Source organism: Echeneis naucrates, chromosome 10, assembly GCF_900963305.1.
Source record: "Echeneis naucrates chromosome 10, fEcheNa1.1, whole genome shotgun sequence".
In the NCBI taxonomy this organism is placed as follows: Eukaryota; Metazoa; Chordata; class Actinopteri; order Carangiformes; family Echeneidae; genus Echeneis; species Echeneis naucrates.
In genome coordinates this window covers 6,349,489-6,377,006 of record NC_042520.1, presented here as the reverse complement: position 1 = coordinate 6,377,006, position 27,518 = coordinate 6,349,489, and the positions used below count along the sequence as shown (strand labels likewise).

Sequence of the window (27,518 nt, the reverse complement as noted above, 5' to 3'; positions counted from 1 at the left end):
CACGTCCAACTCATATTGGTTGACAAATGTTATTTTATCATATTATAAATAAAATGGATTATCTTTTGTTTTTCTTTTTCATTATAAGGAAAATAGGAAATAACAGAAGTGGAAATGTGAGCGAAACAAAGAGAAAAAAAGGTAAAAGATGAAGAAGGGAGCAGTAAAATGTGTGTGTGTGTGTGTGTGTGAGTTGGCTGAGTGAAAGTCACCTTGTGAAGCCACAGTGCACTGAGCTACTCTGTCCCTCTCCCCTTATGAATTATGACTGTCACAGGCACACACGCTCCCACTTTTCCCATCCTCGCTGCCTCTCTTACTGTATCGTCTCCTCGCTCTCTCAGCGGCACACCCTCCTTCTGAAAGCTGTGCGTCATGGAGAAAAGCAATCATAAAAAATGCAGCTGTTCTGCTGCTCTTTAAAGTCCTTTCAGACCCGTGGACTCTTCCCGCCTACATGGGCCTCTCATGTAACGGCAGTCCGAACCCGCTCTTGACTTTACTTTTTCACCATCTTGCTCTTTTTCTCTCTTCATTTGTCTCTTTTTGTCACACACTGACTCCCTACGCGTCCTGTTCACCATCTCAGCGTCTCAAAAACCGAATTCCATTGAACTCGGTGGACAAAACTGCCAAAATATATGACCTGCTTTTCATTCAATCTTGCCGTCTTTCATGTTCAATCTCTCCCTGTCGCTCATTTTTCTGTGGTATCAGCAGAGAGGTGGGCTGTCCTGCAGGAGGAAATCAAAAACGGCTCCATCAGATATTTTTTTTTCTGTAAGACATCTCCTTTATCTGTAGGTGCAAAAGATACTATTAGCAAAGGCTTTGCTTTCATCTGAGTTTTCATAAACATTTTTAATCCATGTAAATTTTAAAAAGGGGGGAACCAGCAGTGACTGCAATGCCTTGTTGGCAGACACAGTGTCGATCAGGAAACGAGGAGAAAGTGAGGCGCTGACCTGCAGTGTAGATCGGAAGCCGGGACACTGCGATTGGTAACCACCTGAGTACCTGTGCTGCCATGCCCATGACAACACTGGCGTTCAGATAAAAACAAAATCATTCCCTCACTATCTAAGAATGGGGAACCTGGATAAGGGACATTTCAATGGGTTCCAATTGCTGACAGACATTTATTGGCTTTTTCAGGAACTGAGCGGGCGGAAACGATTAGCTTTCTGATGGAATTGAACGTATCGAGCTTACGTACACATGAGGGCAGTAGGACGTTTCAGAAATCCTTAATGGTATAATGTACAAACACTGGCATGAAGTCATATTCCGCATTAGAACACATCATTCAACAAAAAGGAGACCCTGGCTCTGATGGATGACTGATATCTGCAGACCTAAAGTTATTTTCTTGTCATTCGCTGAGGAATCATTCAGTGTTGGAGTGCTTAAATTTGAAGGAAAAACCTCACTTTAGAAAATTAATAAATAAATAAAAATACGGTCCAACACTGCAGAGTGCATTACGATCATTTTGATAAATAAACCCTCTGATCTGAAAATTCTGCTACTTTACATTTTCTGACTGAGACACAGACCCTTCTGAAAAATGAAACAGATTAATTCTATTCATATCTGAAAATGATCAAGCACTTATCATTTATTTTCATTAATCTTCATTGTCAGCGGACGAAAAAAAAAAAAAAAAACCCATCCAAAAAACTCAAGTCGAAAAATCAGTGAACAAAAAACACATCTAATTCAACTGGTTGAAAACTGGCCGATGCATAATTATTAATTAATCAGCTTCATTTTAGGTTGACACCACTGCTCTCCGCTACTCATGGAGTTCTTAGAGGCGAGCACACATGTGCATACACACACCACCATTAACATGCACACATACACACAACCACAGCCAGTGTGTTGTGTGTGTGTGCACGTACATCTGTGTACGTGTGTGTTTCCCTGCCAGAACCATTTGTGAATTTTTGATAGTGTATGCATGCATCTATTAAACACTATCAAACACTTGGGCATGTTTTTACAGCTTTGTGTGTCTCTGTGCGTGTTTGTGCGCGTTAGTGTGTATGGGTGGCCTTTCGCTAGCTCATTGGGATGCAAGGCATGAGCCCGTCGGGTGAGAGCTGTCCAGACTAGCTTTGGAGTCATTAGTGCGCTCGTTAGTCCAGTTATGTTAAATCTAAATTACCATTCATCATCACACGGGGACCGATCATTTATTCTGATGTGGTCTGGCAGACACATACACTAACTGGATTAACTCATTCAAAGACACACTTGCAAAAACACAGTGGAATTCCAAATTAGGTGTTAGCTATTTGGTAAGTGTTTTCAAATAGATTATATACTATTGATTGAGACATTGCAGGGCATTAGTAATGATTGGCTGGCCCTTGTGCATGCAATCCATCTAAAAACTGTGCCCTACTACAGACAAACGCAAGTGAATGGAGAATAATAAATTAAGATAAGCTCTACGGAACCATTTCTGACGAGGTGTCCAATTAAATACATGACTGGAAGCTAAAGGTTACAAAAATTAGCCTGAAAAATAGCGAAACTGCCTGGGAAGACTCCATGTACTGCTGTCGTCAATTACAGTATAACAGGGTTTAAAACGTAAAGTGAATTTTAGGAAAGAACGACTGTGGTGTGAAAGGGAAGTTTTTCCTGCTTGGTCCCCATTGATAGAGATGAATAATATATGGACAGACTTCAGGGTACAGCAGAGACAAGCTGGCCTGCATTCAACATTACCACACAGAGTTACATTTAAAAAAAAAACAAAAAAAAACAACAACTACAGACACAGTCATTAGCTTCTACAGGAGGAATCATGACCATCTGTGCTGACGTGACTGCAGAGAAGAGGAATTGTTGGGAATCGAACCAACAGAGTGGATTGATCGGGTCTTCAGCCCGAGCATAAACTCTGTGTTTATCACATAATTATATTTCAACTTCTGCAGTTTATTGGCCTCACAGATTCGAGCACGTACCCCTCTGAACATGAAAGGCTTAAAAAAAAAAAGGCCAATCACAGTGTTGGATGGCTGTGGGCTTCTCGAGTCTCACACTCACAGTACTCTTCCTAATCAGACATAACAGGGAAAATTGTGTTTCAGTTTGTGGCACGATGGCTCAGTGATTGGCAATATTGTCCCAAAGTAATGTCCTGGGTTTGATTCCTGTGACTGGGTGCCTGCTTGCTTTTCTCTCCGGTGCCTGTAGGTGGTTGTTTGTCTCTCTATGTCTATGACCTCGCCCTCGCCCACTACCTACAGGACTGACTCTGCACAACCCGGACGGACAAATAATGTACGGATGGATGTTCCAGTTTCCGTCAGTGAGATTGTTGCAACATCACAGCATTGCGTTCTTACACTGTGATATTTTGCACTGTCAGAAGCAGGTGTGTGTATTTTTACTTTTATACATACCATGAGAAATGACACATAAAGGATCTCGAATCTTGACTGATGGAAAATACTGTCTATTCTCAGTATTTTATTATTTGTAATCTCCTGCATCTTTGAGCAGGGCCCTGGTCTTTGTAATGGAGAGACATAGAGACCAAAGACTGCCAGCGTTGTTGTCCTCAATAATCAGCCAATGGGATTCACTTCCAAAATTACAAAAATGTGTTTATAAGCTCCAGCAGCACCAATCTGAAGCCTTTAAAAGCTTGTGGTGAGATGAAAAGGGCTGTCAATTCATTATGATCAATCTTTTTGTTTAATGTCAACATTTCCAAGCTCACAGTCATGCATCAATAACGGTCGTCATTAGGAAAACCACTTGTTTAGAAATATTTCACAGCTATAATTGATTCTGATACGTGTTTAATGGCAAATATGATAAGGCCACTGTGGCCTGCAATCTGTTTGTGGTTTTAAGTGAAAGAAGAATGGGTCAAGCTGGGGTCTGTCTCTGTGTTTGTAGATGACAGAAAGACAACTTTGGGTTTTTTGGGGGGGTTATCTTTAAAGGAACTTTAGCTTCCCATCATCAAACCAGTGTGGAAGCAACAGCTGTTTTTGGATAACATAATCAAGGCTACTAATTCCTGGAAGAGCATCACAGAACACAGACAGAGGAGCGTCCACGAACTGACTTGTCTGGTGAAACATAAGAATAACACTGGATTAAGACGTTTGAGTTGTTGCCAGTTCTGAAAGGGTTCTGCTGGCTGTACAAGAGAGGCTGGCATCAGTTGTTTCAAGACGTCGGTGAAATGTCTCCCAGCTGTGCTCAAAGTCTATATTTCTATCAGGTAAAAAGGATTTGAATTACAAATGTTGGGCAGGAAAGAGCTAAAGATAACATGCGAGTACTTTTATAGAATTAAGTTTTTGGTGTGCGACAGAATGGAAATTCTGGTCCTTTCACCTTTACACAAAGGGCGAACTAAACCCTGTGATGGTGCTGAGCGCTGAGCGTGCCCAAATCAAGAAGAATGAAGCTCAGTCTTCTCTTCGCCTTCCAGTCTGCTCTCATGGCAGCGCTGAAAGCCTGTTAAACGGCACCTTTGATGCTCGATGTTCATCTTTGTCCTCACTGTGCCTGCAGCAGCTCGCGACCACCAGACTAATTCTCATTTGTGTAGAAAGGATCTTCATTGCCTGCCTGCTTCTACGGCTCGCAACAGTGCCGCGACTTCCTCTTTCTATCCAGATGTGGACACATTAGAGAATGGCCATGGTTAAGTATTTAGATGAAAGATGAGAACTCAAACGGCAACACACGTGACCACTGTCGGGTTAGTTATTACATGAGCCAAGCCAAAAAGTTTGTTTCAGAATATGACTGGCAACTTTCCAGCCATAAGCTCACTCCTCTAATCTTCATGCAGCAGGAGCTCACCTAAAGTCACCAGACCATGCTAATTTCCTTTTTTAATTTTTCACCATGCCAGAACTGGAGTTTATCTTCATTACGAGCCGCGTGAAAAGACTGGACGGATATTAAGGAAGGAAAGGAGATGACCCACCGGTGGTGGTTGAGTTGGCCCAAAAGCCACACATTGAACAGTGTTTTGAAGGGTTGTGCACAGGCTTCAATTCATCGTGTGATTTTGAGGCCGATGGATGATTGCGAGGGCAAACACTGGGTGAAAGTAGTTCACAAAGTTTTATTTGTGCACTGAACACAATCGCTGTTTTAAAGTCAGCTTGTTTAGCCACTGTTATGTTTCTACAAATCAGGTTATGATCAGGGATTGAAAATATTCAGTGATATTAAAATAATGAATATCTTTCAACAATATGAACATTGTTATTAAAGATGTTATCAACATGTTTTGCTTTTTTTTTACCCTAATTGAAAAATTCTAAATCAGGCAAGAGACACACTGATGCAATAATAATGCTAACAATAAAAAAAAGAACATGAAATCAAAATCTAAACTAAAATTAATTGTATTCTGCCTCGTTTATGTTTGAATATTTGCATGCCATCCAGGGCTACTAAAACCAAAGGTCCTCGAATATCAACGGAGCAGCTTCACTGTCTCCAGCAGACTCCATCATTACTTTGGGAAACGCTGTCCTGAGTCAATCTGACAGTCTTGGTGGTCTGGAAACAACAAAGGGCCAAATTGAGTCAGTCAGTCAGACATTTGTTCCATCAATAATTAATGCTTCTCTGTTCCTTCCCTCAGATCCTTTCAATCTATTTTCTATCACTGTTCATTTCTTTTCCTTTTTATTTTTTTACACACTAATGTCACATCAAATTAGTTTAGTTTTTTATTTTTCATCCCTTCTTCTGTGGTGTCTTGTACACCTTTGCGTCCTGCATTTCTGTCCTTGTTTTTGTCTCCCTTCTTAGACACTTTGCTCTGGTGTCTCTCTCCTCCCTCTCATTCCTTTGTCTACTTTCTCTCCTCCTGCCCTTTATCTTTGCTTCTTCTCCACCTGTATCTCTTCATCTTTTGCTTCCATCTGGCTCCATATTTCTGGATTTCCCTCCTTCCCTGTGCTCACTCTCTTTAACCCCTGGTTTCTCCCTCCCTCTCCTCAGGTCCAACTGCAGATAAATAAATGATGTCCAGGAAACAGGCTGCTTTTACACCGATACCACAGTCTTTCCTCCACTCAAATCCTTATTTTCTCCCTTTTCTACTTTGTGAACACCCTCTACCTACGAAATATCTCTCGTGTCTTGCCTCTTCTGGCAAAAAGGAAAAAAAAAAAAAGAGAGAAGATACGATGGTAACCGCAGTCCTTTTGGGCCTAAATAAATCATAGCCCGGCACTGCCTTGCTTTTACAACACTGATCATCGACTTTCATCCTGGCAGCCATGAAAGAGAGAGCAAAGAGAAGAGGAAGCGAGAAAGAGACTATCTAAGGACACATGAGCAAAGGGAGCAGATATCAAAAGAAATGGTGAATCCAAGTGTCTTTGGTGATTTCTGTCTTTCCTAAACCTCCTCAAGAATTGAGACTCTTCTGTCTCACCATGATGTGAAGATTAACACCGATGTAAACTGCAAACTTCCAAGAAAAGTGTTCATTTCTTCAAAAACATAAATCTGCTCTTTGTCATTTGACCATGAATTAATGAGAAGACTTTTTTTTTTCTTTCTTGTACCTCACTGTGACCATTTTATGCATCCGTGAGTGGTGCTTTCAGATGCACATTCAAATGTGAAATGCTCTGGAAGGATCTGCAGGACATTATGGAGTCAAAGCAGCAGAAAAAGTGATGCATTTTGATTTCAGTGAATAAAAAATCTCCCCAAAAAGCATGAAAATGCAATCATTTCAGAATGCATTTATTGTTTTATGAATTAGCTTGTCACTTCGTCCAACAAAGACGATTGATTGTGTCTTTTAGATGCTTTGACATGCACACAAAATTTTTCACATACATATTAGTCATTTTAAATGACTCATAATTTTATGTTGTCTAATTTAATAACAATGAAAACACCCCATTGCTCCCCATCCATTTTCAGAACAATCACAACAAGATTAATACAAGTAACAAACTAAAATCCATTTAGTAGTTTCAAAATGAGCCCGCCACCCCAATATTCAGCTCCGACTTGTCAACACTGTTGCTGTGAAACATATTAAGCAGCTCAGATAAAACCTAGTCTACCAAGGAAAAGCGGCTAATTAAATATGACTAGATTAATTAATGTGGAGATTCGTTAGTGGCACACACAGTGTTGTGCTTCTTTCAATTAGCGTGATGCACACAAACGGCTGGAACACATGCTAACACATGCATCCATTTGCCTGCTGGTTTTTCTGCAAACGGCTTTCCGACACACAATGGAGTCGAAACACGTAAAGTGTCATTTACACATACACAAAGATGCACATCTTTGGCGTTATCATGGCCTCAAACCATCCATGATGGATTTACTGGTCCTTCTTGACCAGCAGTTTATATCTGGAAAACACACAGACAAGCACACAGACACATGTATAGATAGACAGACACACATTAGAGAGACACATGCAAAGATATTGGCAGATACACATACGCTGAGGCCCGCATGTCAAGCCACAGTGGAACACACATGCAGACACACACGTGGACTTATATAGACTCACACGTACTTCATACACTTCCCAGCCAACCGTCTGTTACAACCACATGCCTAATCCAGAGCTCTCAAACTGACTATACTATGGCATCAACGAGGAATTATTTCTACCAAGAATTTGTTTGTTGATTAGTATTCAACCTAGTTAACGACATAGAATGAAAATGAAAAATACAGACAAGAATGAACAGATTTGATTTGATATCTGACGGACCAACGTTTTCAATTAGTGGGTTTTGTCAGATCAAATCCAGAAAACAGATATCAATAATGAAAAACACCAAATCCCCAGGATGTAATTCACGAATAACCAAAGATACAGTCACAACGACTAATCTGCTAATCATTTCAAAACTAAACCTAACATTGACTCAAACCAAAGAATTCTCACCAAAATCCTGAACTAAACTGATACTGCGGAAACCTTTCTCACTCTAAAAGCCTAAAATGCAAGTATCAATAAGACTGAATGCGCATACATTCTCACAATACAGTGTGCCTGCACAGGTGTGCACAAACACAAACACACCTACCTGATGGTGCAGTCACAAGACCTCCAATCACCGCTACCTCTGTTGGCCCATTTTGTACAACAGTCATGAAAATGAACCCCCAAAGAGCTGAACAGATGGGTTTGGGTCTGTTTTTGAATACGCTTACATCTGTGCGCAAGTGTGTGCATGAGTGTGTTTTAAGATGTTCGAAATGAAGATCAGTCCTGCGGCAGAAGTGCTTAGTGTTATTCAATACCCTTTGCACATGTGCAAAAAGTACTTGGGCAATAAACACACACACACACACACACACACACACAGATAGAAAGACAGACAGACACACAAACACGCGCTTACACCTGCCTTTATTAAAACGTCACATTCACTGAATATACTGTGTGCTGTCATGCTGTCTGCTGTGAATGGGAACGGCTGCGCATTTACAGTGAATTGTAAATCCTGCCGAGCACTCAGCTGTCAGAATCTTATGAATTGCTAATATGTTGTATCTCACGCTGCTGATCCCCCTCTATCTGCCCCCTATCACTCCCATTGTGAGATGAGCAAAAACGGAGGCTGCTGAATAAAAAATAAAACGCTAACTTTACTAAAAGGAAATAAAACCTAGAAAGGGAGACATGACAGGGTGCACGAAAGAAGGAAAAAATATCTAAAATACCTGATATTCTTCTTCTTATACTTCTTCTTCCTCGTGCTCTTCTTCTCTAAAGCTGCCATGTACTGACCATTTTCCACTGTGTCATCTGCTCTCTTTAATCATTCATGTGAAGACATCAGGCAGCACCATACTGCACCAACAACCGCCACATCTACAGCAGGATGCTCATCAGGATATCTGTGATGCTGTTGGCAATGTCAATGATTGATTATATCTCCAATACCTTTTTGTCACCAAATATAATGAGGATAAGAATGATTTCAAAATATTCCTTGATCCTCCTTTAAATAAAAAACAGAAGGAATTGCTTCAGGAAATAAAATCTACATTCAACTGTATATTTTGCAAACAGGTGTTGTCCTTGGATTCAGTAAATAGTTTTTCTACACGCTTTCTTTCAAACAAAAACAAGAAAGCCAAACAAGATGAACACATGTACCCAATAGTGTGAACGTACAGTAACTGGTTTGTATCACATCCTGAGCACAAATTTTCTGCATTTTTACATGATGGTATCTGGTTTTAATCGTCTGTCTCCCACCACATTTCTTGGTATAGTAGATCTTTATGTGATAATGAGACAGATTCCTCCCAGAGGCAACCAATTAAAGTTATATTATTCATTTAGACCACCTAACTGAAGCAAAAAGCATCTGATTATCATCACAATGTTTTCAAACCATGACAGTCAGCAACTTCCTCCTCCTGTTTGAATTTCCACTTAAACGCTCTATTACTGCCATTATGAGTCTGTTCTCACTCGAGGAGCCTAAACCAAAGCTAAATGTCCCCGTGTCCTGATCTACCAGCATGTTGACGCTTTGGGACAGTGATGTCAACCTCCTGTTCTTCTTCTTTCCTCAATTCTTTCCTCTCCTCTGCCATTTCTCCTTATCTCTTCTTCTCCCTCTGTCTTTCTTTGTCCTTGTGCTTCTCTCTGCCCCATTTCAGATCAGGCTTTACTCTCTAATAAACATTTTCAGCAACATTACAACTAACCTTTTCACCTCTCAGCACCACACAGCAGAATATGACTGCATTGCCAACAACCCTGCAGACAAATAACCAACGCTTGTGCCGACCAATTGGAGAAAAAAAAAACACCCCCAAACATTAACCTTCTTCTTTCTGTCTTTTAACAAGACTAAGCCCTGGCAGTGTAACCTTCATGTACTGTATTTTATCACAAAAATGTTGGGCAAGTGTATTCTTAGACAGCTCAGCTGTTGCAGTGAGTTGTGTCTGGTACACAGTGAAGGACAGCGAGGCATTTGCCTCTGTGCAAGAACAAATACATGCGAAGGATACACACTATCAAACATATCCATGCACGAACGCACACACACACACGCACACACACACACACACACACACACACACACGCACACACACACACACACACACACACACACACACACAAGTGCAGCAGAGGTGCAACACCTTTTCCTGACACAACCAAGAATTGCAAGGTTGCCATTCAAACCTCTGAGCGAAGTGACAAATGAGCAGCTTTAAAAATTTGGACAGGTGAGACACACAAATTTGCATACACACAGACACAGTGGGACTCAAACACGCTATTAAGGTATGAAGGTATTCTTGTATGAAGGGGAGAATCACCCACATGTCTTGACACATGGTGCAGAGGAAATGCAAACCACAGCAGGTGGCTGATGCACTTTTTTTTTCTCCACTTTGTGCGTGTGCACAAGTGTATTAGTGTATTGTAAGTCAAGGACGACACATTTGCTGGTGAATGAACGGTACGCTACACTTCATCTTCACAGGCATCACACACAAGTTTGCACACGCACGCACACACACACAGACATGAACACACATACACGCGTGCAGGGACACCACTGAGGTAATTCACAAATAGAAACAGGTAAAGAAACTACCTTCTCTGAACAGCAGCATCTTTAAGTTGAAGCTTTTCTTGTATTCAAGACAAACAGCAGACGTGTATGAAGAGAAAAGTAGATGAAGCAGAAAGAACGAGGGGTGGCACGCAAGAAAGAGAGGAGGGGAGAAGAAGATGTGAATTTTTACGTGAAGAAAGAGAAACACGAAAGGACGAGGGAAAAGAATAAGACAGAAAACAAAGCTGATAGCGGAGGAAGAGGCGAGTGCAGGAGAGATTCCCACTTCACAGACAGCACATGAAAAGAGGGGGAGAGGAGAAAAGGCGACTGAAGAGAGGAGGAGGCAGAGGAGGAGAGAGAGAACCAGGGTTTTTCTCTACTTACAGAATCTCCAGATCACGCAGCGCTCGGAAAGCTCCATCTTCGATGCAGCTGATATGGTTGCTGTCCAGTTGCCTGTACCATGCACACCAACAGACACACGCACACGCACACAGACACACACACAGATGAGAGACAGAGATAGGAGAGAGTCAGGCGCAAGTCGTCAGGGTCCACTCAGCTGGGGGAGGGACTAACAAAAGATGGGCTGCGTGAATGAGTGTGTGCCTGTGGGGGTGTGTGGGAGGTTATACCTCAGCGGTGGGCTTAAGGTAGCAGGTAAGACACACCGGTATTAATGCTCTCCCCCAAACACACCGACACACACACACACACACACTCTAGGGATACCCAGTGCAGGCGATAGCACACGAGCTAAGGTTAAGCCTCTCACCTCAGCACTGATATGGCCAGCCCTGAGGAGAGGAGGAGAGGAAAAGGAGAGCGCGAGAGAGGAGACCGGTGCGCTGAAGTGGCCTGTCTGGCGTCAGCCTATCACCTCCCTCCCTCGCCGTACGCCCAGCGTACACTGGCCACCGGGAGAGAGAGGGACGAGAGAGGTAGACCAGCTGAAGAAGAGAGCGAGCAAGCCGTAGCTACTAAAGCCCACCCTGCTTGTCTGTTCTGTAAATATTAATTGCATTTTCTCCTCTCCCACCCCTCCTCTTCCATCCTCCACCTCCTCCACCTCCTCCTCCTCCTCCTCATGTCCTCTTTTATTCTTTTTTTTTCTCTCTCTGTAGTGAAAGAGGGAGTAATTTCATTACATTAGGCCAGCCAATCCATTAAGGGCCTTTTACCGGCTCTGTCACTGAAACAATTTCATTAAAAGGAAAGCCTCCGTAAATCAACCTACAGTCACGACTCTGCCTCGCTTTCCTGTTCTCCTTCCTCCCCCTGCCTCCCTACTCTTCTTCCTCTCCCTCTCTCTATACTTCCCACTCTTCTCTGGCTTGCTCGTCACCTTGTTCACATGGCTCCCATATGCACCCCGTACCCCTGCACCATCCATCCTTGCTTTTACTTTAATTTGCTCAGCTCTAGGTATTCAAGCCCCCCCCTTGCTGCCACCCATCCCTCCATCCATGAACCCAACAACCCTGAAACCGCAATTCCTCCCTCCCTCTTTCACATCTATCCATCCATCCCTCCACCCCCCCACCACCTTTTCTTCTTCTGCGGAGGAGCAGATTAATGTATCGCAGATGGAAAGATACAAATGGCAGACATTTAATAGTATCTTCTTGTTTTTGTTTTTTTTTTTCTTCTTTTGGAACTCAACCAGGACAGATGAGTGGCATTTAGCCACACACACACACAGAGCATGGCTAGTTGTCTATCTGTTCTCCAGACACTAGAGGATGAAAGCATATCACTCCACCTTAATCTTCTCCTCCTTGTCCTCTTCTCCATCTCATTTCTCTTCCACTACAGCACTCCATCCCTAATCCCTTTTTTCTTTGACTTCTACCCTCTCCTTTTCATTTTTCTATCCCTGCATCCTCCAATGTTCCTTTTTTTCTTCCTCTCTCCATTCATAATCCATTTTTTTCTCCTCTCCATCTTTCTGTCCTCTTGTCTTCTGTCATTTCTGATTCCCCTTCACCCTTTCTCTTCTCACACTCCATCTGTCCGTCACTAATCCATTCCTTCTCCCCATTTTCGTTTATCAAGCTTTTAAATCTCTTTTTCGTCTTGCGCTCTCGCCCTGCTGTTTTCTCAGCACACTGCAGCACCTGTTGCATCAGTCATATTAGCTTTTAACCCTGAGCAAGGTGCTTCCCAAAACTGTAGCCGAGTTCTCTCTCTGTAGGTTAACAGAAATGGCATTTGTGCTTCAGGAGCACCATATTCTTTGTTTTTGTTTTTTTTTATATGTGCATATTAGCGTGGGTGTCTGAGAAGTGGATTTGCTCGTGCACCACAAGCGCACCTCAATATATAGCAGCATTTCCGGGAGCCGCTGGTCAGAGAGGAGCTCTAAAGTGGCTTCATACAGACGAAGTGTGAAAAATAGAGTTGTAAAAGTTGAACATCATCATCTTCTTGATGTTACGTAAACTCCTGAAAAGCATTGACTATGACATGGTGATAAAAACCAAATAAATGTGCATTAATATTACGACTGAGCTTGTCTGAGTGGTACGCTTTCATTTTTACAACTCCATCCTGAGGAAAGCACTGACATGTATGACAGGTTCATGGAAAGCGGTGCAGAATAGCCCAGTGGAGCACATTTTTCATGTATTTCCACGTGATATTGACCAGCTGCTGGTGTTTAACATTTTGGCATCAATTCAGTTTGGACTGAAGACAGTAAATATCAAACAACCTTGTGCTCACAGGCCAGGTTTGGCTCCAAACGTAATTACTTTTGCCCCTCCAACGGTTTCCAGAGACCGAGGTGATGTGCTGATCTGCTTTGATGCAATGCAATTATATTTCAGAAGTGATTGAGAGATAAGCTGTTTACAACCTCACATGCCACACTTGATTAATTGAGCACAATTTGTAATGATGACTTGGATCACCAATGTGGACGTGTGGTCTGTTCAAGTGCAAAGGAATACTCTGACAGGATTTGTACTCTTGTCAAATGTTGAGTTTTGAATCTAAGATTGGTTTTTCGGTTTTTTTTTTTCTTTTCTTTTCAGGCTACTTGTTAAAGCAGAGCTTTGACTGTGAGCATCTGCTAAATGAGTGGACTCTAAAATATAGTCAGTCTGGGGATAATACCAACATATGGAAGTGCCATATTTGTGCTTCGTGTAATTAAAAGGCTAGTTTTTATTTATTTTTATTTTTTTTAAGAATGACAAACTGGCACTGAGCCTGATTATCCATATGGAGGCGCATGGCACTGCCAAAGTTGACTGTAGTTATTAAAGCCTTCTATTTTCAGTACCGCTGTTTTTATAACACAGACTAAGACGTGCATTTCCAAAAAAAAAAAAGAAAGACAAAGAAGTTAATTAAGGTTCCTCATTGGAAGGCCATAATTGGACAATTTTGCACCTTACAATGTACATGCAGAGCTAATATTCAGTGCATCAATTATGCAGCAGGGCTGAATGTAAAACTAGAGAGGCTGGGTAGCGTAGCAGTCCGCAGTGGATCTGACTTTCATAGAGTAGATTGAGGTTCTTATTCTGCAATTACCGTTAACTTTTCAATAAACTGTAAGCATGATCTATCCCTCACCTTGATGAAGTGTTCAGTTGTTTAATTCTAACGAGACCTCAGTCACGGTTTCTCAAATCTCAGCCCTCCAGCCTTTACCATTAACAAATACTGTGGAAGATCTACCATGGCACTGCATGGTAGAACACCGACTTCTTAATTCCTTCTTCTTAGCGGTACAAAGCAGCCCACTCTGCGGGCCTGACAAGGAAACAGTGTGGACCATCCTCCAGAAGTTGCAGATGGTGAAAGAATTGAAAATAACTAGCGAATTATTGTTGGCCATGTAATTCGTCCTCCATCCTCATCGACCGTAAACGATTCCATCAACTGTGGTAGACTGGATTCCTCTGACAGCTTTGTACACCAAACACCATGATTAGCACTGACATGATTGGTATCAATCTGGGAAGAGGATGCACTTTGTGTGTCAGTGTGGGTATGTGCATTTAGTGTATTTGCACCATTGTGTTGAATTCAAAGTCCTCCTGTGTGCTTCCCTGTGTTCAGAGTACAGATGTTTATTAGAGGGGGATGGAACAGGGGTCCAGAATTTAATTTCCCTCCATATAATTAGTGCGTTTAATCATGTCTATCATAAGGCCTATTGGCAGACTGATTCAATGCGTCCCTCTGCTACCATCTGGAGCAGAGGGACACACACAGACTCACACAAACACACACACACAGCAGCCCCGCCACTTCACGAAGCCATCAGTTAGCATCAACTACTGACTGAGTAATTCATGAAAGGACTAAAGAAGGGAAGGAGGATGGACTATAGTGGTGTTTCCATCCAATTCCTATCGCAAATAATGCTTCAGCAAATGAAAAAAGTGACTATAAATATCAAAAATGAATTGTACTGCAATGAAAATAAATACTACACAATACTATACTATAATATTCATTTTTGCCTGGTGCAGAACAATATTTATCAAAAAAATATATAATAAATTTTGATAGGCACGAATTTGCAAACAGTTTTGATGTTTCTTTGACAGCACTTTGTCAGTATTTGAACATTTAGGTGGAATTGCAAATTACATGAGAAATTTCAAAACTTCACAGAAGTCCTGTTATCCTGTATGCATGTGATTGTTCAACACAGATGACAGAAACGCATTCAACTTTTTTCTTCCATGCAGAAGATGTCTGTATTAAAACTTTGATAGATACCTTACATGTACTCACGTGCACATTATTTTTATAGCATAAGATGTCTGTATCAGCCATTTGAGGGAAATTAATTGCTATTAATGTTAACTTTTGATAATATGGCCTATCAATTTTAGTTTTGTGAATTGGGCCGAGGAAAAACAGTAGACTGTATGTATGGAAATAAAATAAATGAAGGGTGTGAAAAACAGGAAGGACAAATGCTCAGAAAAGCAAAAGAGGAGCAGAGCACCCGGACAGTGAAGGTTGAAAAGCCAAAAACTGAAAAACAAAGCGGAGTCACCTCCCACTCTCTTTGTCTTTCTCTGCCATTAATCATCTTTAAATCTATTTGTTTTCCTCTCCCTGGCTCTTCTGGCTCAGTTTCAATCTAAATATAACATTGTGATTTTAATGCATTTGTAGACTTGACACAATCGATGCAGGTTTACTGTGTTGTTGTTTTATGTCCAAGAGCGAACACTCAGGATACTTGCAGTCCTGCTGATGTAGGATGAACGCAGGGTGGATGGACATCTGCTGCGGCTGTGGCCTTAATGCAGCAGATGAAGATTTGTACAGTGAAGGTTTTCAATTTGACTTGCAAATGACGAGTTTGCTTTTAGTGATGTTCAAGGATACAGGAAGTCATGTCCCATTTTCCACATAATTACAAGTCCACCTTCGTTTATGGTGTTCCAGACTGAGATAGGTGCATGCAGTCAAGAATATGAAGTGGCTTCCAATCCAGCTCTTTTAAGTGGCCAGTTAGTCAGAGTGAATCCAATTTCACATTGGCTTGAAGTGGATTTATGATTTTTCTAACTGTACTTGCAGCATAAAGTGCAAAGTGACAAATTTTGTAGAAAAGTTCAAGTTGAACTAAATTAATAATGTCAAATTCTAAAATTCAATCAACTATAGTCTGGTATGGCTGAAACTAAGCAATGCACTTTGTAATTGTGAGTTTGAGTAAATGTTATAACAAAGCCGAATTGGAAATCCTATCAGTGAAATGAACGATGATGAAGACTACAACGATTAGAGGAACGCTGTCTCACTAAACATGTTACAATTCAGACAAAGCTATTGACATTTCTGCCTGCTCTCGGATTGGTATAACCTTTAAAGAATTAGCTACATCCTGCCATTTACAGACATGCGTGGGGGGCTTGGTGTTGTGCAAAGAAAAATGGCAATCTGATTGCAGGAAGCTGGCTATCATGTCTTCATTCTTCTTCAAAGTGCATGGTTGGTTGGGGAGGTGGGAGGTGGGGTGTCTTTGCATTGTGGCTCAGAGTTTTACCTTCATTTCAAGATGTACGTCTCAACATGCACATACTTGCTAGATATACGCCTGACTGTAGCTGCCTGCTGCTGTCTGCTGCGGAAATTGTGGTAAACATAAAAACAAGTGACGGCAACAATCTGCAATGCTGGGAGACACACAGCGGCGAGGGTCAGAAACTTCTGTGTGCATTTTTGTGTGCATGTGCACAAAGCTGACACAATGTTCTTACCCCTCTCTGAGGCGCTGTTGTCATAATTCAAACAAACGGCCATCCTGCACAGCATTCTGGGTAGGGGAGCATGAAGCGTGGAGGCATTTTATGAGGGGGAAGAGAAAAGAGAAGATGACAGGAAGGAGAGAAGTAAAGAAGTAAAGCCGTGGAGTGGATTCTTTTTTATTTTTGCTCTCACTGAAAAACTCTGAAGGTGAAATGTGGAGGAAATGGCATGTTCTTAAAAGCCACCTGAAGATAACATGGAGGTGTTGATGTCAAACATGGGTGGACCCTATGGGACAAATGAATTATCTTTTTATCACAATAAAAAAAGTGGCTAAGAGAGCAAAAAGGCTGGTGGGTAGAAAAACAAGGTACAATATGAGGACCTGATGGCGACAGAAGATATAAAGCATGACTGTGTGGGCACTGAGGTGTAATCCGAGGGCATATGAAACAGCTGTAGCTTATCTGATGCCTCCATGCTTCTCTAGCCCAACAACTAGCCTTATACCTCCTGGCATGACTGAGTCGCATATGATGTGATTTAAGCGTGACTGTGAGCCAGAAGCATCAGGGGAGCTAACAAGTGAAGATTGTAGTCTTGAACAGGTTTAGTCTGACAGGATCGCTCTCATCATCTCATCATGTGTCAAAAAAATCTTCATGTCACATGAAAAGAGCTTTTGAATACTGCCAGCGCTACTTTGACAAAAGCATTGTGGCTTTGTGGGCAGCCATGGCCAGTTCATGATGGGGGTTTCTGTGTCAGGATGGCTAACATTTTCGTTAGTCTTCTCTTCTGATTGCATTGAAAGGTCAAATCAGTAAAGTTTGTAGTGTGTTCGTGGTGTGTTATATTCACCTACGCAGTTAACTTTTATTATCTGCTAACTGGCTTTTGTCATTTCCGAGTGAATATATTTATATAAATTTCACATAGTTTTTTAGTGTGTCAATTAATTGTTTGCTGTGATTTTATGTTGTTATGTTTGCAGCTTGCATCAAATTGGCCCCACAGGCATGAATAAATTATGTAGTATCTCATTCAGTTGGTTTATGACACATCTCATTTATGGTGCCTTTGAACAAGGTCCTTGCAACAGTTTGTTTTGTTTTGTTTTTAGTTTCTTCTTACTTTCAAGATGTATTTTCAACAGTGTCCTTACAAAAATAGGACAAGTGGGAAAGTGCAAGGATGATCGTGCAATAATCGGCACACTGCTGATAAAAGTTTCTCATAAAGTGGTTGGTGGTCTTTTATTATTGGTATGAATCGACTAGGAAGCAGGAGACAGTAGAAAAAGTAAAGCTAGTAAATGGCCCAAAAATGACCTGCAGTCGTGTTGCATGTTAGAAAAACAGCCACATATCCATTATCAGACTTGTGTGGATGGACAGAAGCGGGTTAAAGAAGCTGTTACAGTTAGAATAATTCAGAACCTGGTGTCTGTTGAGCTAAGAAATCGTGAAACTTGAGTGGAATCTCCAGCTGAAACGTGCTTTTCTTTTTATCAAATGGCGTGTGCGATGGTGTAAAGGGTCGGCTCTGTGGACGGAAAGATCCTTCTCATTTTTTTCCATTTTTCTTGTAGTATTCCTACGTGACAGTTTTTTTCCCCTGCTGTGTCCTGACGTATTGATAAGCTCATGAGAAGTCAAAGAAACTGGAAGTGTTGGATACTACAGAAGAGAATTTAGAGGAGGGGTTAGCACGATTACGTCGTTGATGGAACAAGACCAGACAAGACAAGATCAGATTATAGAAAATACAACCTAAACATCCAGATAGATAAAACAATAAAACAGAGACCTCATTACAGGAGCTTAAGATCAGTTTTTTCTATTCATTATAACTTTACATTCGCTCTTATCATATTTTATCTTTTTGCTTGACTGGCAGGTTGAGTTTAAGGGAATGACAGGACCAGTGGTCAGCACAATGTATAGGACCGCTCACACATACACACAAAAACACCTACACACAGATGTATGGCATATAACTGTCTCCTCAGGTTAGTGGGAGAATACAGTAATCATATTTGCCAGGTTCTTGGCAGTTTCAGCAAAACAGTCAATCTGATAGCAGGGTCGAAAGGGTCTGTCGGTGTGTGTGTGTGTGTGTGTGCGTGCGCATATAAGAAGTGGAATGAATGGCTTGCAGGGATGTGGTAGCCACTGGGTAGCACGAGAGGGTGAAAGATAGAGATCCTGCTCTCTGAGAAACAGAATTACTGAGACAGGAAAAGAGAGGGACATGGATCGAGAGTGACTGAGAGAGGTAAAGAGGCAGGGAGAGAGACAGTGAGGCATGAGAAAGTCAATGCCGTGTCCACCAGGGACAGAATGTCATGAAGGATTTTTTCTTTTTTTTTTTTTTTACTCTGTGCTGCAATGGAGGGTTGGGGCCTTTTACTGCAGGGGTCACCTTGCCCAATCAAAAGAAAGGTGGAGGGTAAGAGAAGGGGTGGAAGGGGCAAAAAAAGAGAAAAAAATGCAATGAAAAAGTGTGAGACTGAGACAGGGAATTGAAGGAAGCGGGCCAGTTGGAGGGGTGATGAGGTAGATAGGAAGGAATGGAGGAAAAATAAAGAGGAGTGATGGAGTGAACATGCAAATGAGAAGCATGACAAAGGATTTGAAAGTGAGTGGAAAAGGATGAAGTGGAAGACTGTGAAGATTGCCATGATGGGACATGAGAAACAAGAGGAAGAATAATGGATAATTTGTTGATAGAAGGAGGAAGAAGGATGATGAAGTGATAGCAGGTGAGGTGAGAACTGGAGGAAGCTGGAGAGGAGAGAAAAGGGATTTGAAGGGATAAAGGGCAAAAGGAAAATATAGAAAAAGGAGGAAGAAAAGGGAGACTATAGAGGACGAGAGAGGAGAAGAATAAGAGGAGGAGCTACAAAATACCAGAGACTTTGGAAGAAAGAAATGGCATTTATATGCCTGAGTCACTATTATCTTGGTTGAAAAAAGTTAAATGATTGACTTTGTACTTCAAAGCAATTTAGGGCAAAACATTTAAATGGGGCAGAGACAATTTTAGTGTCAAATTTGATTGATGTGACTTTTTAGCTTTGCCAAAAAGTACAGCACTGCGTTCCAGCAGCAAGTCTGGTGTTAAAAAGGAAAGGGAGCACACTGCAGCATTTTAGAGTGGAATATATCAGTGCAAAAGTCTGGAAACTCGTGATTCCGTCCACCGTGCGGCCATCTCAGTGGGACAGCCACAGCAAACTGGTTGCACACTGGTGGGCAGTCCTCTGGTGTAAATGTGTGTTCATGTATATTTGCAGGGAAGTGCTGAACAAGAGTTTGCACACTCAGCAAACCTTCCTTGGATGAGAGCAGGTTACACACACTGACTTCAATATATATGAACTTTGGGAGCTGTTGTGATCCAAGGCGTAGTAAGTTGTGTTATTTATTTATTTTTTGGTGGGGGGGGTGGGACTTAACTTCAAATGCTTGTAAAAGACTTGAACGAGTGTGAGGTCATACACATGAGGTTCTGCGTGGTGTTTAGTTTGGACTGTCGTCCAAACTGCGAACAGAGAATGGATTAGATGATCAGAGGCCAACCTGGAGCTCAGCCATGAACTGACACTCGTTCACTTGCACACACAAACACGCACAACAGCACCATGCATAGAGCGCAGGCACTTTCAGGTCTATTTAACTTAAGAGTAATAATCTCCTGTGGACTTTAGCGGCCATATTGAACTTGGATCACACTTGGGAGAGAAAACTAACCAGACCAGCCCATTTGCTTGTAGACTAACTCTGAAATACTGATCTCTGGGGAGATGCATATTCATCATTTCCGAGACGGCCAAATAAAAAGGCAGAAGAAACACATTGATCTTAACAAGGACAAGGACACATAAATTCCTGTTTTGAGGTGATAAGTGTATATGTGTCTGATTAAATGGAGTTATTGAAATAAATCCAAGTAGTTGCAGTAATTGCGCCTGCAGTTGCTCACTGAGCTAAGATGAGATCGGTGGAGCGAAATTTGTGATGACAGCACCAACCCAAGCATGGACCCAGTGAGGTCTCTTTTAATTATATATAAAGTATGTATCCTAATTCCTCAAATTATTTCTTGATTTAAGAAAAGCTTTTGATCCCACCACATGATCTTGACAGCAGTTGTCACAGAATTAGAGATTATCTTTCTTTTTTTTTCCTGAGCACTTTAAAGTTCATTTCTTAACCTGAAAAGAGCAGCTGAGAAAATAAATCACCAAACAACACTTTAGTAGGTGTTAATATCTGAAGAAGAATTTACAAACTCACATACATTTCCTTTGAAAAGGGACTTGCCATTACACGTCTGGGGCAAACCCAACCAAATGATATTTCCTCCTGTCTTCGCTCCTCTGCCGATCAGTGAGTGTCATTCCTTTGTCTTTGGCCTTGTCTGGGAACCATCCCTGCCCCCTACTGAGTTCACCCTCCTGTGTTTATCGGTAATACACATCCCACTATACGATCCATGCATGAACTGTCTGTGACCACACCCGGGGACAGGGTATATCTGTTCGCTGGCCCTACATTGGGGTTCGGTCTCTGTCGGTCGGCCAGTGTCGGTCAATCTCTGTTACCGGACCCACTCTGTGTCGGAAGGCTCACCATGACCTGGAACTTCAATAAACTCACACCACCTCAGCCAACCTGGAACTAGACTCAGATTGTTTTTTTTCTTCAACATATCACATGATCCTCAATAGCAGAGCAGCACACTATCTAAAACCTGTTTAAAAGGTGCGGCCTCTAATATCTGTTCACAGTGAAATGGAAGCAGCACAAAAGCTAATCTCTACATAAGAATTCTCATCAAGCTAAAAAATATGCAATTTTTTTTTTCCTGTCAATATTTCTGAATACCTGAAATGAGGTATTCCAAAATATAGGTTGCATCGTGTTGTCATTATGATCTGCTCTGTTCTGACCTTTTCTTCTGTCATGTCAGTTGTGGCTGATAAAACACAACAGAAAACTATAATTTATACAGAGACACTTTTGCTGAGCAAATATATGTATATATTTTGCCATTGCTATCCAATTTTAACGTCCTGCAGACACAAATCTAAGTGACCCATTTTTTGCTATAATGTGTATTCTAGTCTATTCTATCCTATCCTATCCTATCTCACCCAATATTGGACTCTGTAGGATCAAAGAAGCTGTTTATCCCCAAGAGTCTGTCTAGTAGTTACCTATGTGGCATCAGGTAGGATTGATCGGCCATTATTGATGAGAAGTATTGACTATGCAGCATATTGATTACCCTATTGGTCATTAGGACATCATGAATAAATGACAGGTGGGTATTGAATGTGTGATGTGAGGATAAAACCTCCGTGGACAGGAAGAGGAGAGTGGGGAAAAAAGCAGGAAAGTAGGAATACTGAAGCAGGTGGAGGAAAAATTTAAGATAAAAAGGGAAAAAAAGTGGCAGAAATGATGAGAGAGTAGACTCCGGAAGAGGGTGAAGAAGTGCGGGGACGATGCAACAGACGAGTCATAAGAAATGGAAAGTGTCTCGGGGAGTTTCATTTCTGAAAGTCAATGTGCTTCTGATGAAATTTAAACCAAATTGGTGATGCAGTATTTATCAGTCAGGGTCCATGTAAGAAAACAGAATAACATCTAAAGTGTTTTTCTGTCACATCATTCCAGAGAATATTTAGCAAAATGTTATACACATTTTCCAAACAGTGACACTGATATATGTGTGTGTGTGTGTGTGTGGGGCATGTGAGGAAATGTTTGTGGGTCTCAGATGAATTGCTAATGATGAGTTAATCATTAGGGGAGGCTCAAGGAATTTGCAAAGAATTGAAAACAGTAGTTAAAGAGGAGAAGATGGGAATGAATGAAAATATGAGGGCTGTAAAGAAAGGAACTAAATGTGGAGGAAGGTTAACGGGGAGTGAGGGAGTAACTGTGCTTACAGGTTCTTGACATTGGTGATTCCTCTGAACGCTTTCCTGGGAACTGCCTGGATCTGGTTCTCACTGAGGTCTCTGGAGAGACAGAGACAGAAACAGTAAACATTAGTCAAGGTAGTCTCAGAACCCAAAGATGCAAAGATCAGTCAGGTGATAAACAAAACCGCAAACATATGGCCCATGCCACACAGATATTCACACACCCTCTCTCTCTCTCTCTCTCTCTCTCACCCACACACACACACAGCCAATTAAGAAGAAAGGCAGAGAGGGAGAAAGAGATGGAGAGAGGAAGAAATAAAAAGGATGATGTGACATTTATGATCAGTGGAACAATTTGGTCCAAAGAGCTTCAAAGACGAAAGGAACTATCAAAAATGCTGGAGTGTGTGTATGACTGTGTGTCTGTTCATATATGTGCACGTGTGTGATTAATGGAAAAGCTGGTGGGGAAACAAAGTGAAGGCACGGAAGACCAGCATGCATCTCTGTTGCATGTGTGCACTTTGCATGTTTTTAATGGAAAAGTTTATTTTGTTCATTATTATTTCTTTTATATATGTCAATTGTTTTTTGTTTTTTTTTTTACTTGTGCTCGTCAAATGTGTGACGTTGTTACGCTGGAAATATCAAGCAATCGCATCTATTCTGAGAAACGAGAAAAAGCATGTTTCAATCCCACCATCAAGCATCACATTTATTTCCCCTGTCCTGCTGATGGCTCCTCTTTGGCTCTTTTCTGCATATACTGAACTTTTCTTCTTCCTCCATAATGAATACCTGTGTGAGCCAAATGATTTCTGACATAATGGCCTGGCCTTAACTCTATTAGTGTTGGGCTGGCAGGCAAGCAGGGCTCAGTAAGCACAATGTAATTAGACAAACAGAGAGAGGTATGAAATATCAGGCAGCCTTATGTCGGACTAACCTGAGTCAAATACGCGCACACACTGTTGCGTAAACTATACATGTGTGCTAACTAAGTCAGTCAGCAGCAGCACACAAATACACTACCACACATGTTAGACACCGGATACAAATTTGAATAATCACCACAGAGCAGCACAAAAGAGCAACCGACCACTGCCCCGATTTTTCTGTTTGACCTTGACATGTACACAACACACACACACACACAGAGACAAGTACACAGCAAGGAACAGTAATTATGTACCAACCATTTTCCTATCACGTAGTTCAGAAACACAGCTTCTTATGGGTCACACAGCACAACCAGTGCACTTTGGAATGAATGTACTCACAAATACGTAAAGCCTGCATACTTACTGTATATGCTGATACGGTCCAATTTACACTCCTGCACACACTCAAGTACAGGGAAATTGCTTGTACATTATTCTCGCGCCAATCAACCTTCATTAGTGCCCTGAATGTTAATTGGCAAGCCATGCTCTGAAAACACAAACCTCATTCCCTCAGACTAACAAGGTTTCATCTTTTTGGAGGTTTCCTTTTCAGCCCAATGGTTTTTGGCTCTTTCCTTTTGTTTGACAAGAGATGAGTGACCCCCCCACCTCCTTTTTTCTTTCTCTCTCTCTCTCTCTCTCTCTCTCTCTCTCTCTCTCTCCAGGCCTTGATGGGAAAAGTATGTGCCTGGCATTGTATACTCTTTAGGCAAAGAAAATATGTGCTTTTATGTGCAATTTAGCTTGGTATATGTGGTAATGAAGGAGCATAGAAGAGGCAAACATTTGACAGACAGCAATAGTATTATGATATTTTAATGTGCGGCACAGTTGGAAAATATTTTCCATGTTTACACTTCTTGTTTTGAAGGTTTTGACACTTTTTGGGTAGCGATGGGATTTTTCTGAAGGGAGTTTTTCTTCCTTTTTTTTTTTTCTGTCTTTGTTGCTCTCTTTCTGATCTTGACATAATAAATAGGAAACAGATCGAAAGCAAGGCAGTTATCACTCTTGCTTTCCTTGCTGAGCTCTCTTTATCTATCCATCTCTATTATCTATCATTCGCTACGTCTATCTGCAGAACTATCTAACTATATCCATAAATCTATCTTGTTTATCTGTTATCTGCATCTTATTTATACCCCTCTGCCCTCTGTGGGCTGCTGACAAATACAAGTTACTGCAAAAATGAGAACGACAACAAGAGAAAGATCTATATAAAGAAAAGCAAAGAAAAAAAGAAACATTCAGAAGTCATATTTTAGAGAAGTTCAATGGATAATAAATCTTTTATTGTTTTGTTTACCAACCACATTTGTTATTTGTTATTTCGACTAACAGAAGGAAAGCCATCCAAGTCAAATAAAGGCCATAACGACACTCTGTCGGCCTTTATGACTCCAGCTGAGTGACTGACAATGTGTGAATGCAGTTCATGCTGCTAAAATAAAACTCACATGTTTAAATGGTTTCTGTGTGCAGGTGGTCACAGGTTGTCAATTTGTGCAATTTGTTTTAGGGTTATGGAAACGACTTTATTGTCCAGGCGGCTTCCAGTGCTTTTTCTTGTTTGGGTGAGATTTTGGGAGGGATTATGAACACCGTGTCAAAATTTTACTGGATTTTTTAAAAAATGGGTACAACAGGATTTAATGCACAAGTTGCGCAAAAAGGAAGTTAACTATAATTAAAATGTGTTTATAGTTACACAAAGTATGTACAAGCTGAGCAAATGTGAAGTTTGTAGTAATTGTCTAAAGGTGTACACACAAATTTTTTTGTGTTTGCTTTTTTTTTTTTTAGATATTTTAAGACATTATCAGCATGAAACAGAAAAAAGTCCACCGCCATATTGAGAAGCTACACGTTTCTGCACCTGTCCAAAGTTAATTTTTAGCAGGTGGTGTGGTTCCTGGGAAGTTCACTTCAAGTCACCTCACATGATTCCTTAATCATCCTCCCTATTCACTTAAAGCCTCTAAAAAAAGAGGGGGATAGCTTCAAAACCTAAACGTAATTAGTTTACATAATAAATCCTAAATGAGAAACAAGCAGATAACCTTAACTATCATCAAATTTTTACTAATGTGAAAAAGAGAAAAGAAAACTATGTGGAAAAACTAAATGATTGGCAAAAAAATTTGTTGTCATGCAAAACAGAAGATAATTGTCCAAAAAAGGACTTCAGGGCCTTTAAAATGAAAGCTGATGCTGCTGAGTTTACATTTGATGTTATGTCCTTACAGATATTAAAAACAACTCTTTACTCCAACACTGCGCATGATTAATGTCTCAGAACATTCAGTGGCTGATGGTACTCAAGTTTTCATGTAAATAGGCCGTCCTCTCCGCCTGAGAGTCCCACCCGCTGACCTTTGAGCAGAGCAAAGGATGTCGCCGACAGGAGATTGGCTTGCGGTCCTTGAAAAGGACACTCACTGATAGACTAAACACACAAATGCTCAAACTCAGGCACACACACATTTGGATAGCAGGGTGCTTTGTACACCAATGTCTTGCAATCTGCTCCCACATTTCAATTATAGGATTTAGCCATTTTGGTCCTCCTCTATTGCCACAGCATTTCAGGGAGCAGGCGATTAATCTCCTAAAAATTTTATTAAAGAGACGGAGGCTGTTTGAATTATACATCAGTTCTATTAGGATGACATGTTCTGTAAATTATAGTGATCCTGATTATCAAAACAACCGCGTAACTCTTGAGGAATTGAAGAATCAGAGGAACTTAATGGAAAAAAAACAAACAAAAACAAAACAAGGCAAAGTTCACAAAGGTTGAAGTACCTATGGACATGAGGAGAAATGAAGAAGAGGCTCAGCAAACAGCAGCAGCTGAAGAAGAAATGGCAGCTCTCCGTTGTCCATTCCTTCCTTGTCTGTCATGGCTCCCTAAGTGCTGTGCATTTGATTGAATTTTGACCAAATGTCTTCCAGACCTTCCCCCATTCTGCATAAAGACCCCCCACATTTGGTTAGTGTTTCCCCAGCCAAGGACCTTCCTCGCTGGGCATGATGGCTCTCTGTGGCCCCAAAAGGTCTGAGGGGGAGGGGGGGTAGAGCGTGAGAGCAAATCCTCCTCCAGAGGGACCGGTGTGTGAGGGTGTGTGTGTTTGTGTTCGAGGGTTAACAGTAATATCTGAGGTGGCAAAGGGTGACCTGGCGAGGGCTATTACTCCCCTCACATGAATAATGGAACTTAATATGAAGGGGATGATGGCTTGAAGCGCACACAGACACACACACAAACAAATACAAAGTGCTAAGTAGGTCAGAGGGTGCAGCCTTGGTTACTGGTTTTAACCCTTCAGATTCACAAAGATATTGTGCATCATACACACACACACAACGCAGATATGAAGGGGAAGAAAAATATACGCATCCTTCACACACGGACTAAAAGGTATCTTTAGTCTTCTTTCAGGGCATCTCACCCTTCACTTTTTTCTGTAACAGCAGACACCAGATATTAGATGGAGTCGCCCCCAGGCTCATCCAGATATGAACCAGGACTGCTCAGCCCTGAACCGTTAACCTGCGAGCAGCCCTGTTTGATTTCATGTGGCTTTTCGTCAGGCGGCATCACAGAAGGTCTCAGTTAGACAGAGATGACAAGGGAAGCGGCAAAGGTGTGTATCTGTGTGTCAGGCAGAATTTGTGCGACTGTGTGAAAGAAACAGCAGGAGGAGAGTAAGAGAGAGTGGACAGGATATCCATCCGTGTGTGTGTGTGTCTTTTATTAAAAGAAGAGTGGCCATAGTGGAAGAAAGAAAGAGAGATGACCCTTGGCTGGGCTCCAGGGGAGAG

At 41.4% G+C, this 27,518-nt stretch overlaps 1 protein-coding gene across 1 annotated transcript in view; it reads right to left on the bottom strand.

Moving 5' to 3' along the window:
- slit3 (slit homolog 3 (Drosophila)) overlaps window positions 1-27,518 on the bottom strand; it is a 214,489-nt gene that overhangs the window by 74,444 nt on the left and 112,527 nt on the right. Inside the window, exons 5-6 of the mRNA XM_029511904.1 lie at window positions 22,771-22,842; window positions 10,965-11,036 (exon numbers count right to left, since the gene is read on the bottom strand). Of these exons, the coding sequence (XP_029367764.1) occupies window positions 10,965-11,036; window positions 22,771-22,842 (144 nt within the window). The remainder of the gene's footprint in view (window positions 1-10,964; window positions 11,037-22,770; window positions 22,843-27,518) is intronic.